We start from the raw sequence: 20,322 nt of genomic DNA, 5'->3' as shown, positions 1-20,322 counted from the left end.
ACACTTTTCTTTCAGAGAGTTTTTTGAGGAAATTTTTTTTTTATAAAAGATTCTGTGGGCAGAATGGGCGATTGTCTAGGCTCTAGGGTTCCCTTTTGGTGGTGGCCCCAGGCAATCGTCCATTCTACCCACAGGATAACATGCCACCGTGTGTAAAAGTTGCTATAAAGTTCCGCTTAAAATAATTGAGTTTCTTCAGTTAACAACGTTGATTTGAATTGTTAACTGGAAAATTCCTAGTTAATTTAAGAGAAAGCCCCTTCACTTCTTTTTATTAACAAATTTCTACAATTCAACGTTACTGGTGACTTTTACTAATTATACATATTTTATAAATTCTAAGATTGCTTGTACGCTAATTTTGTAATTATATATTCTTATAATTAATAAGCAAAACATAAATAATCCTATCCAAATTGAACTTCCTGTTAAAATGTAATTAAGCCACGTGATCTGATATTTAGAAGTTTTTTATGTTATTAACACCAAGAAATTGCTTTTTTAAAAATCGTTCTCGAATTTTGAATTACATAAATTGTATCCAATTTCGACAGTTACAGTTTTGTTGTGCGAGACCTTACGCCTCTATCGTGGTCTTTCGAGGCCCCTTTTATATAAGTTTATGTGACGTAAAACTTGTATCACACGATACTTGATACCGTACAAGTTCGAGGATCCTAACTGCGAGCCTTACTGAATTCCAAGTACCGGACAGAGATGGATTATCGACAGTAGCCTATATTTATGTGTGTATGAGGCCTTAAAACGCGAAGCCCTAAGCTAAAGCCTAGATCACTTGTGTTTAAAACCGCAACTGGACTTTGATTGATGTTTTTAACAATTTTTGTTTCAAATTTATAATTTATAAACTATTTTATTGAGCTATGGCCGTTTTAAACAAACACACACTTCCTAATAAATCCTTAACACATATATTTAAGAAAAATATTAATATTGATTGTAACTATAAACAGGAAGAATCTAATACATCAAGTAATTATTCACAGATTGCATTTATTTTTTTAATGCAAACATCAGATCACTATCCGGATCGGGGAAAGTATTTCCTTTCCAAATCGCTAGAGTATAAAATCTGTTACTAGAAGAGGATTGATTGAATAATCTGATTGCAAAAGAGAAGCTCTATCCCCGTTAAGTCATCTTTAGACACGGAATATGACACTAACTGGCCCTTGGGAGTCATCATATACTGAAATCGAAAACCAAGGATGATATTTACGTTACAATTTCAGACTCGTTAATACTCTAAAAATTCATCTGGAAGATAAAAGTATTCTTTAGACATATCTCGTTTCCGATCGATACTGGACAGTTAGAAAGATTAACAGGATCATCACTACCATCCTCTATTTAGATATTATTTCATTCATGAAAAGAATTAATAAAAAGAATCAGAAGAAAATAGATAAACTATTAATTTATTAAAATATTTTCTTCTTTCCAGTCTTTTTATATAACGCTACAAGAAAAGTTAACACCATTCCATCTGAACTTTCGACCATTCTCTATCTTCACTCCAATTTATACAATTTACATCATATATATTATAAATATATGATGTATATATTAACTTCATTACACATAACACCATGTTATTGTATATATATATATTAGTTTATACCATATACCTGTACAGTATAAACTAATTTATACAATAATGTGGTGTTATGTATAATGAAGTTAGTAGCCTGACATTTCAACTGTACACATTCATTGCTCTTCTGCTCAAAGAAACACCAAATTTGCCAAGTTTTATTGCTCATAATGTCAGATATATTGCAAGCTACGATATAAGAGCAACGATCTGGTAATCAGCTACGGTACTGGCATGTTGCACGTGACCTGACTACAAGAACACTGCTCAGTTTTCATTTGGCTTAAGAGTTCTTCCCACATTTTCTAATGTTTACTACAAACATTCTTCCGCATTTTCGAGTAGACCTATCATTAAACTTTGTCAATGTCAATGATCCGCTAGGATATAAAAGAGTTATTCTAATTCCAAGAAGTAGAGGAGGAAGAATAAACGAATGATGATAAATAATGAAAACGAACTTTTACCGAGCATTTCTGTATATTTTCTTGCTTTATTCGAATATTTTTAACGAATTAAATGGTTTGTAAATCGTCCTAATTTTTATTATTGGCCTAAATGCTAATTTAATAAATTCTGGTTTATTAAATTAAGTGCTATTTGCCATAAGAAAAACTAATTAAATTTTAACCTTCCATTAAAGGAAATAAAGTTTTATTTATTTATTTTTTTTATATTTCTTTTAACGAAACCATTAAAATAATCAGTGAATCGTGCCTGAAGATTCATTCGGCAACTTTAAGCCGAGTTAGACTATTCTGCCGGATGAATACAAATACAGTACATTCAAAACAGCTGAACGGCCACTGACCGAAACGTATAAAAATGACTGTTCTTTAGAGGTGCCCATTATTGAAGGTTCTACTATATCATATTAAATTATTCTCACAAAAATATAATTCTTCCTCTTAAAATCATCTATTCTACATGAGAAGAGCAATAGACTAACTTTTCGATAAAAAGTAATGCACTAACATTAGGCCTGTATGTCTAGGATACAGAAATATCATCAAACTTTCAGTAAAATGAATCATTTATCTCGTTTTTTGTTCGCAGTTATTTAAAATAATAACTATTCTCTTGGCTTATTCGGAAATATTAAAATTGAAGTAAAATTTCCTATTAAAAGAACATTTTTAATCCTACAATTTTCGAAAGATGCTATCAATTGCCAGCATTTAATATTAATACAGATCAAGATGTTCAATTCGATAAAACAGCACTTCTAATATTTTATTAACATTATATAAAGAGAAATAGGGAGAAGCTGCATGAAATAAGAACTGGATTTTTTTTTTAATTGTATCTTCTTCAAACATAACTTCCACAATTCATAGCGGCTTCAAGGAGACGTTAAAATGAAAGTTAATACGATAATTAGAATGACAGAATGACAAATCTATAAAAAATAAATGAATATTAATAGTTTTTTAATGCTAAGATGCGAGTAAAAAGATGCGGTTAAAATTTTAACTGCACTCAATAATTGATGTAAGTACTGTAAGTAAGATAGTACTCATCTACAATACTGTAAATTATTTATCTAAGTCAGTGGTTCCCAACCGGTGTTCCGTAAGCATCTCCCAAGTGTTCCGCAGATTTAGTCGCAAATCGGAAAGTGTACAATCGTATTCAAGCCGCCGAATATCAAAAAATTAAAAAATCATAAAATTTTCATAAACTTAAATATATATGTACGACTTGTACTTATGGAGTGTACTACTGTTTCGAATAAGATAAAGGCAATGATAAAAACTGAATGAAATATGTAAAAAACATCAGGCACAAGTTTCCCATTAAAATTATTTAGGTATATTTTTTCCTGTCTTAGAATTGACGTTAATAATATGAGTAGAGATTTTGAATTATAACTGCTCAATTCTAATAAAATAACTGATGACAAGCTTATGTATTTCATATTAACTTAAGTAAGTGTTCCGCTAAAGAAAATTGCTCACAAAAGTGTTCCGCATCCTAGAAAAGGTTGGGAACCACTGATCTAAGTAGACCATGGAGTGGATTGGATCGTGTGTGATTTATTGTCATAAGAGCCTCTTGGGTCAAATTGTGCCAAGTTACTAGTACACCACTGGGTCGAAATAAAGCTCTACATAAAGGATTAAATGGATAAATAATCCAGGTTTGATGGTGGTCTTTGTGTGCAGGTTGGATCTTTGCAACATATTATTAATTGTTCTCGTCACTTTAATTAATAGTAGCTTATTTTCTGTACTTACACAGAATTAAAATTTTCTATATTTGGTATTTAACTAGGTAAAGTAATACCTATCCATCTACAATACTTATAGTACTGTAAATACTATAAATCACTTGTCTAGATAGTAATGTATAGGCAAAATTGTATCTATCTGCAGTACTAACAAGATAAGAAATTCTACATAGATAAGTATTACCTAGATAAATAAGATAGATACTGTATTTAAATTTTAAATAAAAAAATGAGAAAATTCAACGTTAATTTTATAAATTTTTACTTTTGTAACTTTTATAAATCTTCAAACACTTAAATAATATCAAAATAAATATTTTTAAAAATTTGGAATTTTAAATCAGTTGTCGTTAAATACTAAATATATTGTATTTTATGTATCGTAATTACAATACACAGATATACGTAGATTTTATGTAATTATTTTAATTTTGTTTATAATTTAATAAAAGATATTTTAAAAGTCGACACTTTAAAAAATAAATTATTTCTGTCAAAGAATAAAAATTATAATTATTTAAAAGCTTTTATAACGCTGCACGCAACGAAGCTACGAGGTTATAAATATTGATTTAGTAATTTTATTTTAGTTAAAATCTAGTTCTTACGCCCACGCTTTCGTTCTAGAATATCAAATAAATAATATCGAAAACGAAAACTGCGATATAATTTAAGCAAGAATTACTGTCAGAGTAATCGAATAACCGCATAATTATTTCCGGTATTAAGCATTTAAATGATTACTTCAATATTTTACTGCGGTGTAAACAATGGGCGGAGAAAGAGGATATCAATAACCGTTTTTGCGCACAGATAAACCATTTGACAGCCTCTAATCTGTTAGTAAACGACTGTGTAACTCATTAACTGACGTTAAGGAATAATAACTCGTTTCGTAAGAGAATAATATAACATTTAACTTAATCTTATCGAATCGTCAAGGTTAACCTCATACAATTTCTTTTAATTTGAGGTTTCGTTTACACGAATGTCAATACGAATTAATATATTCTAGTCTCGTTTTTAAACTAAATAATAATTTCATCTATTTATATAAACAGATCAAATTATTATTTCCATGTATAGATCATTTATACGCCTCTCCTTTCTTTCCAAGTAATTTCCGTTTGTTTGAAAAACTTGCAAGCAATTTAAAAAAATTCAGCAAAAAAAAACAATCATTTATGGTCATAAAGATTTGCTTTTTTAAGTAATTAAAATATTTACGAAGCATAACATTACTTGTTTGCAACGTAAAAAGTATTATCCAAAATTAGAGAATGGCGCAATCGACTGTTCCTTTAATCAAATTAACTTATACACATGTATCCTCCATTTGTTATTAAAAAATGTTTCTACTGCGTATGGGCGCGTAACACTAATAATATATTTAAAAGAATCGGTCAAACGGTAGGGAATGTAAAATTACATCCTCAACATAACGAAAGGATGTTAAATGTTTTTCAATCGCCGCTTCATTTATGCAATCAAACCTCTACACAACGGCCATTGACGGAAACAAACAAAATGACCGTTGTTCGGAGATTATTTTTTATTCATTTTGTTTTAGAAAAATACTTTCCTGGAAAATGGCCGTGTTTAGAGGTGGCTGGTGGCTGTTACTGGAGGTTAGATTGCGTATATATAAACTTACATAGACATAGTCGAATCCAATCTCCAAACAACGGCCATTTTTAATGTTTCCGTCATTGGCCGTTGTTCAGAAGTTTGACTGTATATGCACACATTTACGAGGAAATGTGTATTTTATAATTATATATAAAATTATAAAATATACAGTATATATAATTGCATTTAACATTTATAAATGTAATTTTATTTGTCGAACACATCTCAACTAGTTTTGTGTTAAAATAATAGAATTTCAAAATATAAATTCAATGTCCGTTTTGTAATAAGATTTAACATTTTTAACAGTCGTTACGACCGTTAAAGATGATCATAATTAAAGCATTTAGAATTACGTTTATTGCAGAAATCCGGAGTTTAATTATCGAACGTTATTGTTTCGAATACAAATCCATTGAATTTGTATCATCTATATTTAGGAATTCATTAACAATTGTATATTTCAGATGTAGAGGTTCGTTGTCCTCGATCAGAATGGCAAATCGATTGCTAGAATACATAACCGAATTGATTTTTTCCGAATTTAATGGTATAGGCCAGTGGTTCCCAACCGGTGTTCCGCAAGCATCTCCCAAGTGTTCTGCAGATTTAGTCGCAAATCGGAAAGTGTACAATCGTATTCGAACCGCCGAATATCAAAAAATTAAAATCGTAAAATTTTTATAAACTTAAATATATATGTACGACTCGTACTTATGGAGTGTACTACTGTTTCGAATAAGATAAAGGCAATGATAAAAACTGAATGAAATATGTAAAAAACATCAGGCACAAGTTTACCATTAAAGTTATTTAGATATATTTTTTCCTGTCTTAGAATTGGCGTTAATAATATGAGTAGAGATTTTGAATTATAACTGCTCAATTTTAATAAAATAACTGATGACAAGCTTATGTATTTCATATTAACTTAAGTAAGTGTTCCGCTAAAGAAAATTGCTCACAAAAGTGTTCCGCATCCTAGAAAAGGTTGAGAACCACTGGTATAGGCCTAATCACTTTAAAAAATCTTTTAATCCGGAACTGACATGCAAGTTTATTAAAATTAAAGTATATAAAAGCTTCTGCACGTTATATTTAAGAATTCATTTAAATATAAAGTCATTTAATAGAAAATAAATTCTTCGACCTAGATCCGAAATAGTAAAACCATTATAATCATAAATCACTGGTATTAATACACTCGCACATTAAAAGTTATTCCGTAATTACTAGGTTCAAAGTTCAACCAAGTTAGCATAACATCCCGATGCTCTTAGCTGAAATTAAGCCAAATCAAAGCATTAATTTTCTCGTAGAACATTTTATTAATGTATATTTTAGAGTTCAATATTTAACTTTAGTTTTCCAATATCTTTCGTACTTAATATAGGTTATAAATTAGCTTATATACGCTAATAAATTTAGATAAACATCAAACAAAATATTTCGAAGACTATTTAATAAAACATTCGCATCGATATAAAATAAAAATAAAATAAATCAAATAGAAAATGAATAAATACATATTTATTATCCTTCTACAAATCCATCTTCAATCCGAGATTCAAGACCCTATACGACTTGCGTCGAGATTTTTAGCGATATAAATTATGTCTGCACGGATAGCAGAAGTTGCGGGTTCGAGTCCCGCTTCGGGCCGATTTCTTTTCCTCCAGTTCCAAATTATTAAAATTATTTATTTAATTATAATTATTAAGTTTAGTAAGAGATGGCGTCTAACGCCAAGCTCTAGTGCCAAATTGTCTTAATTAATAAGACAATTTGGCACTAGAGCTTGGCGTTAGGCGCCATCTCTTACTCTTATTTATTTATTATAGCCAACTCTAGCCCGATAATTCGGCTCTTGTGGATGTATAGCTTTGTAACGGGTTAGTCGTTATTTATTGATATAAATTATTATTGAAGTTTATTTATTTTCCAAAATCACTTTTAAAAAAATGATTCCCGAAATTTCTGAAGAACTCCAATGATAAAATCATTGAATTCAAGCTTGAAATGCTTATGGAGACAAAGTGGATACCGAAATGAATTAATAATTTACACTTTCAAATGGATTTGTGTGATCGTCAATCAGAACTCTCTTATCTGGCCAAAAAGAAGAATTTTCAGATGATTTGAACATTATTATCGAGGAAAATATTTCTGAAACGCTTCGTATTACATTAGATCGGATTTGTTTTGGTAAGGCATCGCTATAGAATAGACTAATTTCAGTTTTCCCGTTATAGACGGGGCTGACTTGTAATGGATGAGGGATATAGAATGACACATTGATCCAAGCTATATGTGAGAAATTATCAGGATCAGAATTTCGGAGATTTTTTTACGTGTTTATACAAACGATTTTCCTGATACAAATTAATTACATCTAAAAATATTGTGAAAAATCAATTTGAGAATTCTTCTCTTGAATCATAAGATCATCATTACCAGATTTTCGTTGTCAAGTTTACAAGTTATTGTACGAATTTTTATTTCGGAAAATAATATCACTCACTGTATTATACGTTTGTTTCGAATATAATTAGTTCTACATTTATAATGCAAACTGTGTTAGAACGTGATTTTAGAGTTTAAATTATATTTGGTGTCTCAGTACATTCGCTGTACAAAAGTCGTTGATCTGTACTGTAAAAGACTCGAATTTATTTATATACAAATGAAACTTCGATTTAGCGCCACCATTTGTTCGCCTCCGAAACTGACACTAAATCCAATGCGGTATTAAACTGAAACAACTCAAACAATAAGAATTATATACAGTAAGTTTGAGAATTTGAAAGTCACATAATGTGATGGTAACAGCGTCATTTGCAATTGTAGATTTAGTAATTCACAGATATCGAAAAGCTATCTATTTAATATTTATCGAGAGGATCCATTCACGAATTTGGTTGACACTATATAGAGGCTTGGCATTATGTATAAGCACAAATTATATTTTTAAAGTGTCTAATTTATCTCTCTTCGAAAGCTATTATATTTCGAAAATGAAACAAATTTATAAATCATATTTGATTTTTTAGTGCTATTTTCATTAGGAAATTCAAAATAAAATCAAGTGACGAAGCAATATCTGATTCACCTTAACTTTTACTAAGAAACTGATATATTAATTGCAGTTTAATCTTCGAACTGTAAACAAAAACAGGTTTTCCGAATCCAGTTTAAAAATATCGTATTTTGATTTTGCTAAAAGTAGTTAAACAGGAAATTTGAAATATTTTTGCCAATTATAACTAACTGGACTTCAATTGTGAATAAGTAAATCGTTAAACTAGTTCTGTCTCTTTTGAAGACTTAATCGATTCTTAAAAGTGTTTCTTTTTTAATGACACTTTTGATCAATAATCAAGTAGTAATTTACAAGTATTTAAAGAAATTCATTTGTTTTAGAAGTATGCAACATTTGTCTTTATTTAAATTCCTATCGAGCGCGGTATAGTGGACCGCACTTAGTTGCTTCGGTTCGGTTTTTTTAACACTAAAAGGCTATTGTACTTAAAAATTTTATTTCTTTTTATCAGATAAATAAGACATTTTTAAGTCAAGAATAATTAATAGATATATATTCGATTTAGAGAGACACAACAGAGAGAAATAAATTTGAATTTGGTACAAAAATTTATATATTACTGCGTGTGTCCGGCGTTGCTCGGACATTTGAGGAAGTGGGGTGTAGGATTGAAGAGGTTGGGTTGAGAGAGGGTGATGAAAACAATGCTTTAGTAACATGTACGGTACATTTATTGACCCGAGTATTTACAATACAGGTACTCCTCACTTCGAGTTCCGTTCAGACGACTACGTCGTTAAGCGAATCTGTCGATAAGCGAGGAGCTTGCACCGGGAATATAGGATCGTTGTAAAACTATAAAAATTATGCAATAAACTTCAAATTTATTCATAAAAAGACTATTATAGTACGCTTAATGCGCATGTCACCATCCGCCACTGACCGACACTCAAGCTGAGAAAGGGGATTCCCCGAATTGCAGGTCGTTAAGCAGATAGGTCGTAGAGTGAGGAGTACCTGTAATGAAATTACAAAATACAAAAAAATGCTCGGGCTTAAGAGAAGTGGGTTAGGTTCGGAGTCGAGGTCCCACGGCAATTTTTCTAAGGAGTCGAAGAATATTCATGCTAAATTTGATGCAGATACGTTGAACGATATAGAATCCTTTACTTTACATACAGACATATTTTGACTTGTATATATAACTTATAGATTGTCTGTAATACCGTATTTTATTTTATTTCTATCAATTTTAATTTTAATATTTATTAGTAATGATTCTGTTCGTTAACATAAAAACAATAAAAATATTTATAAAAATTTGAAAATATTCTTCATAAAACTAAGAAAATTTAAACTAAAACAATTCTTAAAAACTGTAACTTTTATGTCGTTTTTCATCATGTTTTAAGGGTAGCAAATAAAAAACAACCAACTTAATGTATCTTCGTATTTTCGGTTGATAATTTACAATATTTTTTTTAATTTTGGGGAAAATTTGGATAGAAAAAATTAACTTATATATTAAAATATTTTATTCCTAATAATAAATATCGCTAGAATTTATTAACTTATAAGGATTATGAAGGATACTTTCATCATTCGCTTTTGAACGTGATAATTAGAAGTATGAAAGCTGCTTACTGTTATCTAATTTACTACGAAATTATTTTTATAATCGAAACAGAATTTAGTTTTAAAATAATTAACAAAAAATTTGTGGAGCTATACTTGAACAATAAAATATAAATCTATCAATAGGACAATCATCGAAGAATAATTCTGATTAGACCTATACTATAAAGTATTTTCCTTAATTAATACGCTTACTTTACACACGCAATTCATATAATAAATAAATTAATCGCAATGATTATAATCAAATAAAAATAAATATACTAATTGAACTTTTTGAATTGCTTTCATTCACCGGAACAACTTAGCATTTTTTAGATCGTGTTACACAAATTTAAAAAATTACAATATAAAATATTTTGTAATATGTTACGTTACTATAAAGATAATAAATCTTTACTATTCAATTGCATAATTTCTTTAATTTAATGCTCTAACATACTATAAAATTAAATCATAATTTGCATTTAAAGTATGTCTGCTTATTTTGAAGCTTACACGTTTATTATTATATTCCACAATATAAAATTCTTTTCCATGTTACAAGTTAAAAGTTTTCAATGTACCAGTATATTGAAAATCTATCAGAAATAATCCCACAATATTGAGTGGCAAGCAGCTAACTAAGCAAATCACTTTGCTTACTTAGCCACTTATCACTCAGAAGCATTCATAATACAGTCAAACCTTTCAGCAACGACCACTAACGTGAACTTTAAAAATGGTCACTGTTTGAAAGTTATTTTATATGAACTTTTGTTTAAAAAAGCTGCTGAAAAATGACCGATGTTGAGGTTCGACTATATTATTTATTATATATTAATAAATAGCTTCAAATAGAAATTTATTCTAATATATCTGAAGATATATAAAGCTCGACCGTGACTGAATAAATATGGAAACATACGATTTTGATCAATAAAAGTCTCAAAATTCCATTCATTTTTATTAACTGAAATTTTCTGACTAACCGAATTGTCTAATATTTTCTCTCCATCCCGGTTTTAAACACTCCAAAGCACACAAATAATAGGTGTTATCAACCATTCGATCCAATTACGAACCTTGCGTGGTTAAGTTCAAGCTTAATTGTATTGAAATTATGAAAACGGTACTGTTCCTAATTTATTTAAACGCTTTAATATTTTATATCCTGTAAGAAAACTTCAATTCTTCATGCTTTATTGAAAAATAAATTCGTAAAGTAGAAATATCTGCATTTTAAATCTTTCGTACGGCCGAGTTCAGATTTTATTGTTTCCATTTAGAAAAAAAAAGGTAATGTACTTTATTTCTAGATATTATTTTATAAAATATACAGTCGTACTGAGTTTGTATAATATGTTTTTCTTACCTGGATAGAATACAGCCGTGCTGCGAGGTTGCCTTCGTTTGCTGCCGGGTGGTGACCAAAATACTCTTTTGCCAAATTCGCTGATTACCTAAAATACGAAAAGACAGGTTACTAGTGTTATGAAAGGTCGATAGAATATACACTAGAGTATTTTCTATCCTCTACGGTTGCTAGGATACGTTTATTCTATTGATTGATCAACGTGTTGCTCGTCCAGAAAAGGGATAAAATTCCACCACCATACCTTCATAGTCAGCAACCCGTTTAGTTCTCTAATAATAACTGTATAGATATAACAAATAGATTTTTTATCGATATTCGGTGAAATTCGCAAAAAATAAAAATCAATAAAAAGGAATTCTTCCTGATTTAGGTTAATTGTTTAAAGTGAACGGAATAATATATTTACAGGTGTTATCAAGGTCAAAGGTAAAAGACACAACCGAAAGCAACCTGGAATAGAAACGGGGTCATTACATTGTTGAAGACAAATAGTGAGCTTATTAGCTGAAAATAAGAAACTGTCTAGTTTCGAAGGTCAGAAGCGACGATCGATCGCCTCTTCTTGTCAAAATAAGACGACAATGGAAAATTTCTACTTCCTAATAAATCTTTGTGGGTTTGAGACCTTTTTCGCATGTTTTCATACGTTTTGCAACAATACAGAGACATTCAACAAAATCAAAAACAAAACATAATTCCACATTACTACTTTTAAATTTATTTTCCTACCAACAAAAATAATATAAAAAGGAAAAAAATTCCCGAAGAAAAAGAAATAATTATAAAAAACTGGATTGGCAAGAGATTTCAATGTCGGTTTTTGATGGAAATGGCTACCCTATATTCAACTTCGTTATCGGATAAACTGGGATGCTACCGATAATTAAACTCTCTTAATCCATCGAACATCGTTCGTGCTTCTCTTCCATGTATCATTTCGCTACAATAGATCAGAAATTTTTCACTGCTTTCCTCTGTCGACTTGCTGAATAATGTACGAAATAAAGTAAAAAAAATACATTCGTGCAAACTGACCTTTTTCAGTGGAATTTTCTCAGATTCCATTGCTCTTTGGATGAAGTACGTCGCACAATACACACTGAAGTAGTAGCTGCTGTACTCCCACAACTGTACATCGATGACGTCGCTGGAGGAAACAGGCAACAAACGCCATCTATACGACCAAGGAGGAAAAATATACACACGGCACATCACATATTGCAGTGCCGTTTTCCTCATTCGTCTTCCACCAATCCCAATTAAAGAAACGTTTTTCCTTCCGCTTTTCATTACTCAGCGCGGAGCAAAAGTGCGAAATCGAAACATATTAATATAGATAATTTTAATTAATCTACGAATAATTTTCCAGAGGCCATTTTAAATTAATTGCAAAACACATTAAAAAATTGAATCGACGAAAACTTACAGGCAAAAAAATGATAAAGAAAAAAAGACTTAATTTTTCTATTTAATTTAATTAAATTATTTCCGTATGAGTTTGCATCTGCGGGCAAAACATATACGAAAAGAAATTTCTAGGAAGAGCCATTGAAACCATCTGACAAATTTTTGTAGCAAGTGTTTTGAAAAGGTCATTATTTCATAATATTCCTCTCCTCGTTAGTTTTGTTTACGGGAGAAAATATTCGAATTATCAAATAAAAATTAAATTAGAAAATCCACTCATTTAATCAAGTCCAATAAGCATCATCCAAATAAAATAAAAATGAAACAATATAATTATATTGAAAGAACGTAGCGTTTGAAATTCAAACCGATTATTGGCACCTAATTAATAACAAAATTTTTAATTAATTTGAATAATCAGTAGAGAATTTGCTTTTAAATTAGCAACACACGTTAATCATTTCTGTAAAATTATATTTAATTATTAAAATAAATCTAATTAATTAAAATGTGTAAATTTAAAAAGGGATTGCATATGTTATCCGCTCAACATTATTGACTCAGGCCTAAATGCTAAAATAAACCTAAATTGTAATAAAAATAAAGTAAAAATTATCTATTCTGGATTTCTTTATGCATTTACGCTATAAAAAACAATAATAGTCATCTCTTCTAAATCAAAAACAGGCTTCTACATTTACAGAGATTTTCGAGTAATGGGATATGGATTTATAAAATTCTTCAAACAGCATAAAAATAAATACTTAAAAACAAATTTTAAAGGAATTGTTATAGCAATATTTAGATAACTTAATACAATCTAATAAACGAATTATAAATTGTTATAACATTTAACAATAACAACCGTTTTAATGACATCGATTGAAGTGATTATGGATGGCATCGAGTATGGATCTTTCTTCGGTGTAATTTTACTTAAATATTTATCAAAACTTTCTCGCTAAATTTCATTTTAAATATACAAAAATTTTTACCTATGGTATTAGTTTTAATCGTTTTCAAATTCTTTACCGAATATGATGAAATCGATTTAAGTTTGGATTTTGTTAGCCACACTGGCAGATTATTCCAAGAAAATAAGAGCTTGTTTGGAGCTCCAAGCTTAAGAAGTTTTCAAATAAAATTGTATATGTGGACGGAAATTTCAAGGAACCCTCAAATTAGCTGACGTTTAGCATCTCCAGATGTGTCAATCCGTCTGCTCAGAAATCGTCCAAAAATCTCTCTTGATTCTTTTTATAACTTTTTATGTGTGTTAATGTAATAATTAATATTTCAACGTCGTCTTTTTAAAATTAAATAATTACCACAATATAATGTTTTATATTTTTAATTACAGTATCTACAACAGAGAAGAATGAAGTAAAATTTACCATCACGATCCTAGGAGTATTAAAAAGAAAACCGAAATAATTCTCTTACTATCTACCATTTAAAAGCTGCACAAATAACTATTGTTAAAATGAAATAAAAAAATATATTTTCATATTTTTAAATAGGCTAATAAAGAATTGCAGAAAATTCAAAGGGAAAAATAAAATGGAGATAACTGAATTCAATTGAAAAAACAACTTATTCATAGAATGAAAATATTTTTCAGAACAGCTAACAATGAAACTTTCAGAAAGTGATGAATTATATTATAGATAATAATTTGTTTAATCTGAATTCGTTATTATTAAAAGTAATTTTTTAAATGATTCTTTATATGCCATTTAAAGTGAAGAAAGATTGATAGCTTTTATATTGAATTTCACCTTAGAAAAATTTACCAATGACATTAGAAATTCATTATTCAAGGATAATTAAACTCATTATTTTAACTAGTCGATATTTCTTCTAGAAAATCGTCTGTATGCTAAAATTAGCCAAATTTTCTAAAGTTCTACAACATGAAAATACAAATTATTATTTTTAAAAATCTAAAGGTTTAATGATAGTTTAATAAGATTAAATTTATTTATACATTAGATGAAACCCTGAGAGGCCATTGAACAATGCTCCAATAATTTAACATAAAAGTGTATATTAAAATTAAATAACAATAAAGTGTATAAATAAAATGAAAAAAGTACAGAAATTTAAAAGTACATTAAAATTAAGAACTGCATTTTTAGCTGATCTATTTTATGAAATTTAAAATGCTTACTACTATAGAGTTCTAACAAAAAAATATGAAATATATAGAAAGGGTTTTTTCTTATTTGATCATTACAAAAATTAGTAGGCCTACTTTCTTGAAGACATTTTAAGTAATATAGAAATTTGTAATATTATATATTACAAATTTCAGATCACTAATGTGCAGTACAGTGAATCATTTTATATTTTATTGTTTTAACAGTATATTTTATTACATATACTGTTTGTTTTAATGTTTATTTTAATTATACTGCTCTAAATATGGAATTACATTTAATTATCTGTATCTGTAATCAATGATTTATCAACTATGGAGATTTCATTGTGCATTTTGAAGAAATATATAGGAAAAAAGGGTTGTCCGACCTTTTTTTCTCTAATGGGCCAAATTAGAAATTTAGGTATATTCGGCAGGTCACAAAGATATTTCATATACACTTTTAAAAAGTTCAAAATGTGAATATCAAATTCTAATAATAAATATATATTATTACAAAAAAATACTGTATTATTAACAGTAAAAAAGAAATTATACTCACACAAAATAAAAATAGATTCAATCCGATTTTTGACATTGCCTTCCTTTTATAATATTTTCAATATTCGCTTTTATGGTACTAGTATTAATTCTAAGAATGTTAATTAAATGAGAATCACTCAACCTATTTCTTTCAGCAGTTTTGATGTTTTTAATGCAAGAAAAGAATTGTTCACAACAGTATGTACAACTAAAATTCATCTTAAAAATAAAGCATTGATAAATATACCTCACTAACCTTATGAAACTTTGCAAAATTTTAACTTAACACAAACATTTTCTGTCCCAAAATTTTAACTTATCACGAACATTTATGTACTACCCCCATGCATAACAGTTTTCTAGATAAAACAGTTTTCTAACAGCAATTACGTCATTATGACATCAAGTGTATCCAGTGAAATGAGAATAAGTTTTACGACATATTTTAAACTAAAATAAATGAAAATATACCTAAAAAATTTAGGATGCAGTGGGCCGCATAAAAATATTAAGTGGGCCACAGTACAGCCTGTGGACCGCGGGTTGGACATCCTTGCTCTAAATAATGTACTAATACATTTAATTATATACCTAATGATTGGAATTTTTACTGATATTTTACCAAATGTTGAAATTTTATTGTGCATTTTGTAAACATGGATGTGTCAACTTCATAAATACTTGTAAAAAAAACTGATGATGGACTTAAGGTTTGAAATGCATACTTTTTTGAAAAAATAAATTGATTTTTGAAGGCCGATCTTGTGTCCAGTGACAGTGTAATAAATGTAATAAGTCTAGGAATAAAGAGGCCAACATAGTGCTCACAAGTATATACCAAGACTAGACAAGAAGCATATTATAGAATATAGTAATTGTTAATATCATCTTTACAATAGTTAATTGCTGATTAAATTCTTATTTTTATAATAAAATTAGATTTTTATAATAAAATCTACTAGATGTTAACATATAACATGTTACACGTTAACATCTGTAGTAAAATGGTGTATCCCACAAAATTACAAAACATGAATTATGAGCAAATTATGTCCACATTAATAAAACATTGCATATTAATGTGATGGTTAAATTGAAAAACAAATCTTCCTAATATGGGATATACTGTTTTTCTGCCAAGCCTCTCAACTGTGAATTAAAAATTTCATTAATAAGGCATGATAAGCAATATGTGTGATAATCTAAGGCAGTGGAGCTCAAACTATTGCCCTCCAGCCAAATCTGACATGCAGCACACACATTAATTGGACCCATAAAGATATTTGACACATCACTTATAAATGGTAGAATTACATCTATTTTATATATATATATATATATATATATATATATAAAATATATAGCCAGACACAAATATTATATACATAATATTTGTGTCTTGCCTACCTACAACTTAACTATGTACTATGTGAAATTTGGTCCATCAATCAAAAAATTTAGGCATCATTGCTCTATGGTATATGTCCTACTAATGTTCCTCTTTCAGGAAAATTTGTTTAAATTGATGTTGTTGACATTGTAACTGGCCTCAAAATCAACACAGAATTGATCTAAGAAATAGCAATTCTGGCATGTTTTCAGATAAAGAATATCAAGACTTTCCCATCATCTCTTTAATATCACTGAAAATGTCCATAATGGATGAGTGATTTAATGATTTAGGAAAGGATTGGTAATAATTTTTCTTAGCATTTTTTGGGATATAGATATTGTTAAAATGCTAAACACTTTACAAATGTTTATATGTTTATATACAATCTATAATACAAATAAAACTAATTTTACATTCATTGTACGTAATTGTAATTCACTATAATTTCTTGAATTAATAACTATGTTTTAATAGTTAGAAAGTTAAGAAAGTTTTATTTCTTGATAATATAAATAAAGAGAGAGAGCTTTTGATAGCACCTGAATTGAGAGCTGTCTACTATTACATTGATGTGGCATTTTCTGAAAGAACATATTTTTTTCTATTTCAAGATTTTCTTTTAGCTTTTCACTAAAATATCTAACATTTTATTTTTTTTTTTATTTTTATTTAGAATTGATTTTTTATTGCTAAAATATCTCATGATATCTCCATATTTAACTAAGTATGAAAAATTATACTAGGATATGAATTTTATTTTGGAAACCATTCTTGAAAAATTTAGGATGAATGGTACTTCCTTAGATAGACATTTACGACCCAATTGGGAACACATTTCAGAATCAGTGAGAATGGGATCTAAAACTGATTGGACTTCAGTTACTTTTTAAAATTTATTTATTCATAGATCTATAAATTGGTGATATTGTATTGGTATGTTAATAAAATTGCTCTATTCAAAGATTGATTCTATAATCAAATGTTAAAAAGAAGCAAAACAGGGACGTCTGGTCACCCTACCTTAGATTATGTTCAACAGATACATTTAGAGTTGCCAATTCTCCTGGATTAGCCAGGAGATACCCAGAATTTTGCAAACATTTTTAAACTTTCTAACTTCTGAATTGATGCCTATTCTTCCTGTATTTTCCATATTTGACTCCTGAAATGGAAATCTTTTACTCCTGAAATGGAAATCTTCTAGAATCAATCCTTCAAGAGTTGGCAAGCTTAAACACACTGTTCTGAATGTCTTCAAAAATAGATCTCTGTTAACATTCAATGGTATCTTTCAAGATACTGAAATGTGCATATTTTTTCAAAAGTATAGTCAATATTTACTTTATTTTTAACAATAAAACTCTCAGTAGATAGTAGATGCTTGTGATGAAAAATACTTAAAAAAATGAAAATATTCAATCAATAGAATAACCAACCAATACTCCTACTAGCCTAAATTCAACAGAAAATTTGTAAATATAGTGATGTATAACAGCTTTAATAATTTCATCTAGAATTCTCTATAAATTAGAATTACATTTATCAATCAATTTATTCTCATCATGAATCAATTAATGGTAAATTGAAAAACTATCAATTGATTTTTCAACCAGATCCATAAACAATAACATTGATATTTGATAAAGTTACTGTAATAAGATATAATATATAATAAATATTTAGTTTTATGATAACCTTTGAATATATACAAATAAATTAAATACCGTATTTACTCGCATATAAGACAAGGTTTTTATTCATTTTTCACTATTTCAAAAACCTAGGTAGTCCTATACACGCAAGCGAAGGATTCTTTTCATTTTTGCAATAATTTTTGTGAACGTATTCACATTTTTTACTGGATTCATACCTTCTGGTGTTTAAAAACAAAAGCATTTTATCTGGGTTGTTTGAATCATTCCTGTATATTATCAGAGTAAAGATGAATAGCAATAGGAAAAGCAAAGCTTTTGAATTGAATTCCAAAATTACATGGGAACCCGATATAAGTTTTAATTCATTCCCACAAGAAAACAGATGATTATTTGGAAAACAGAATCTGAAGAAACTCGTAAGTGTAATCGACGAAGAGTGAATTTGACTGTTAAGAATTGGTAAAAAAAAAGTTCCAGATTGTCCAGCTTTACATGAACAAATTATGTTGTCGATTTTTACAAGATTTTTCCTTGAAGTTTAAAATGCCAGTAATTTTTGCAGGACAATGTGTGCATTTATGTTCATTTGATATTTTACTTGTGATTAAATGAAATAAAATTCAGAATTGTATTAATAAATCTAATTTTCTTTACTTTGATCTTTAAAGTCACACCTTGTCCTATATGCGAGATCATCTTATATGCAAGTAAATACAGTATTTTATTTATATATGAGCCGTTGAAAGTGAAAGTGATGTAAGTCACTTTTCATCTATATTGAGAAATTTAGACCTAAAGTTTTCTGATTAAAAATTACTGCATATTTATTGTTAAATGCTTTGTACAAAAGTGAGAATAAAGGGATGACTATTAAATGATCCAAATCAAATTTAAACTTCAAAATCTCTGAAGGCTTTAATTATGCATACAAATTTCTAACTATATTTTATCTAATGTCTATCAGAATTTTTCAACGAAAAATAACAAATAAAATGAGTTGAAAATTAATTACAACAATATTTAAATCCGTTATCCTACTTAAATTATTTAATGGAATACTTATTTTCATACTATGCCATAATTTTACAAACATTAGTGAGACCCTATAAATAAAAAGAAAATTCAATTTAATACAAAATTATACAAGATAAGTAATACCAATACTATATTTCTCTCTGGACTATACATACAAATGAGTACGACTCCTTCTGTCCTTTCACACGCTTTGTAGAGGCAATAACAAATCCACCTCAAAACACACCTTTTATTTGAGGCTACATGTCCGCCATCCAATGTAAATAAGTTAAAAAATCCTCTAGCGGTGGCTAACACAATTATAAAATTACTTATTACATTAAAAAATGTAATAATTAATTTTATAATTTTATAAGTGGACTGGCACCGGTTATTAGGTTTTTTTGGGTGAAGAATTATATATATTTTTTCTCAATGTGAATTCATCCTGGCAATTTTTTAATACCAATACTAATACTCAATAATCCATATTATCTAATTTACTTGTTATTGTAAAAATATTTTCTAAATTATAATAAGCATTCATTAATCTTAATATCTGTCATACAGAGGCTGTTAATGGAAGTTAGTATCTAAAAGCAGTTCCTAGTTAGCTTAGTCAAGGTTAGGAATTTAGCAAAAATTTGGTTAAGTTTACTGTGTT

At 28.5% G+C, this 20,322-nt stretch overlaps 1 protein-coding gene across 2 annotated transcripts in view; it reads right to left on the bottom strand.

Moving 5' to 3' along the window:
• LOC136979908 (SAM and SH3 domain-containing protein 1-like) overlaps positions 1-20,322 on the bottom strand; it is a 133,647-nt gene that overhangs the window by 47,011 nt on the left and 66,314 nt on the right. For both annotated transcript variants that reach the window (XM_067275941.1, XM_067275942.1), the window contains one exon: positions 11,504-11,591. In XM_067275941.1, the coding sequence (XP_067132042.1) occupies positions 11,504-11,591 (88 nt within the window). The remainder of the gene's footprint in view (positions 1-11,503; positions 11,592-20,322) is intronic.

Source organism: Centruroides vittatus, unplaced genomic scaffold (assembly GCF_030686945.1).
Source record: "Centruroides vittatus isolate TY-2023 unplaced genomic scaffold, ASM3068694v2 contig_651, whole genome shotgun sequence".
In the NCBI taxonomy this organism is placed as follows: domain Eukaryota; kingdom Metazoa; phylum Arthropoda; class Arachnida; order Scorpiones; family Buthidae; genus Centruroides; species Centruroides vittatus.
Note: the sequence above shows the minus strand (reverse complement) of the source record. Positions and strands in the feature narration are given on the sequence as shown.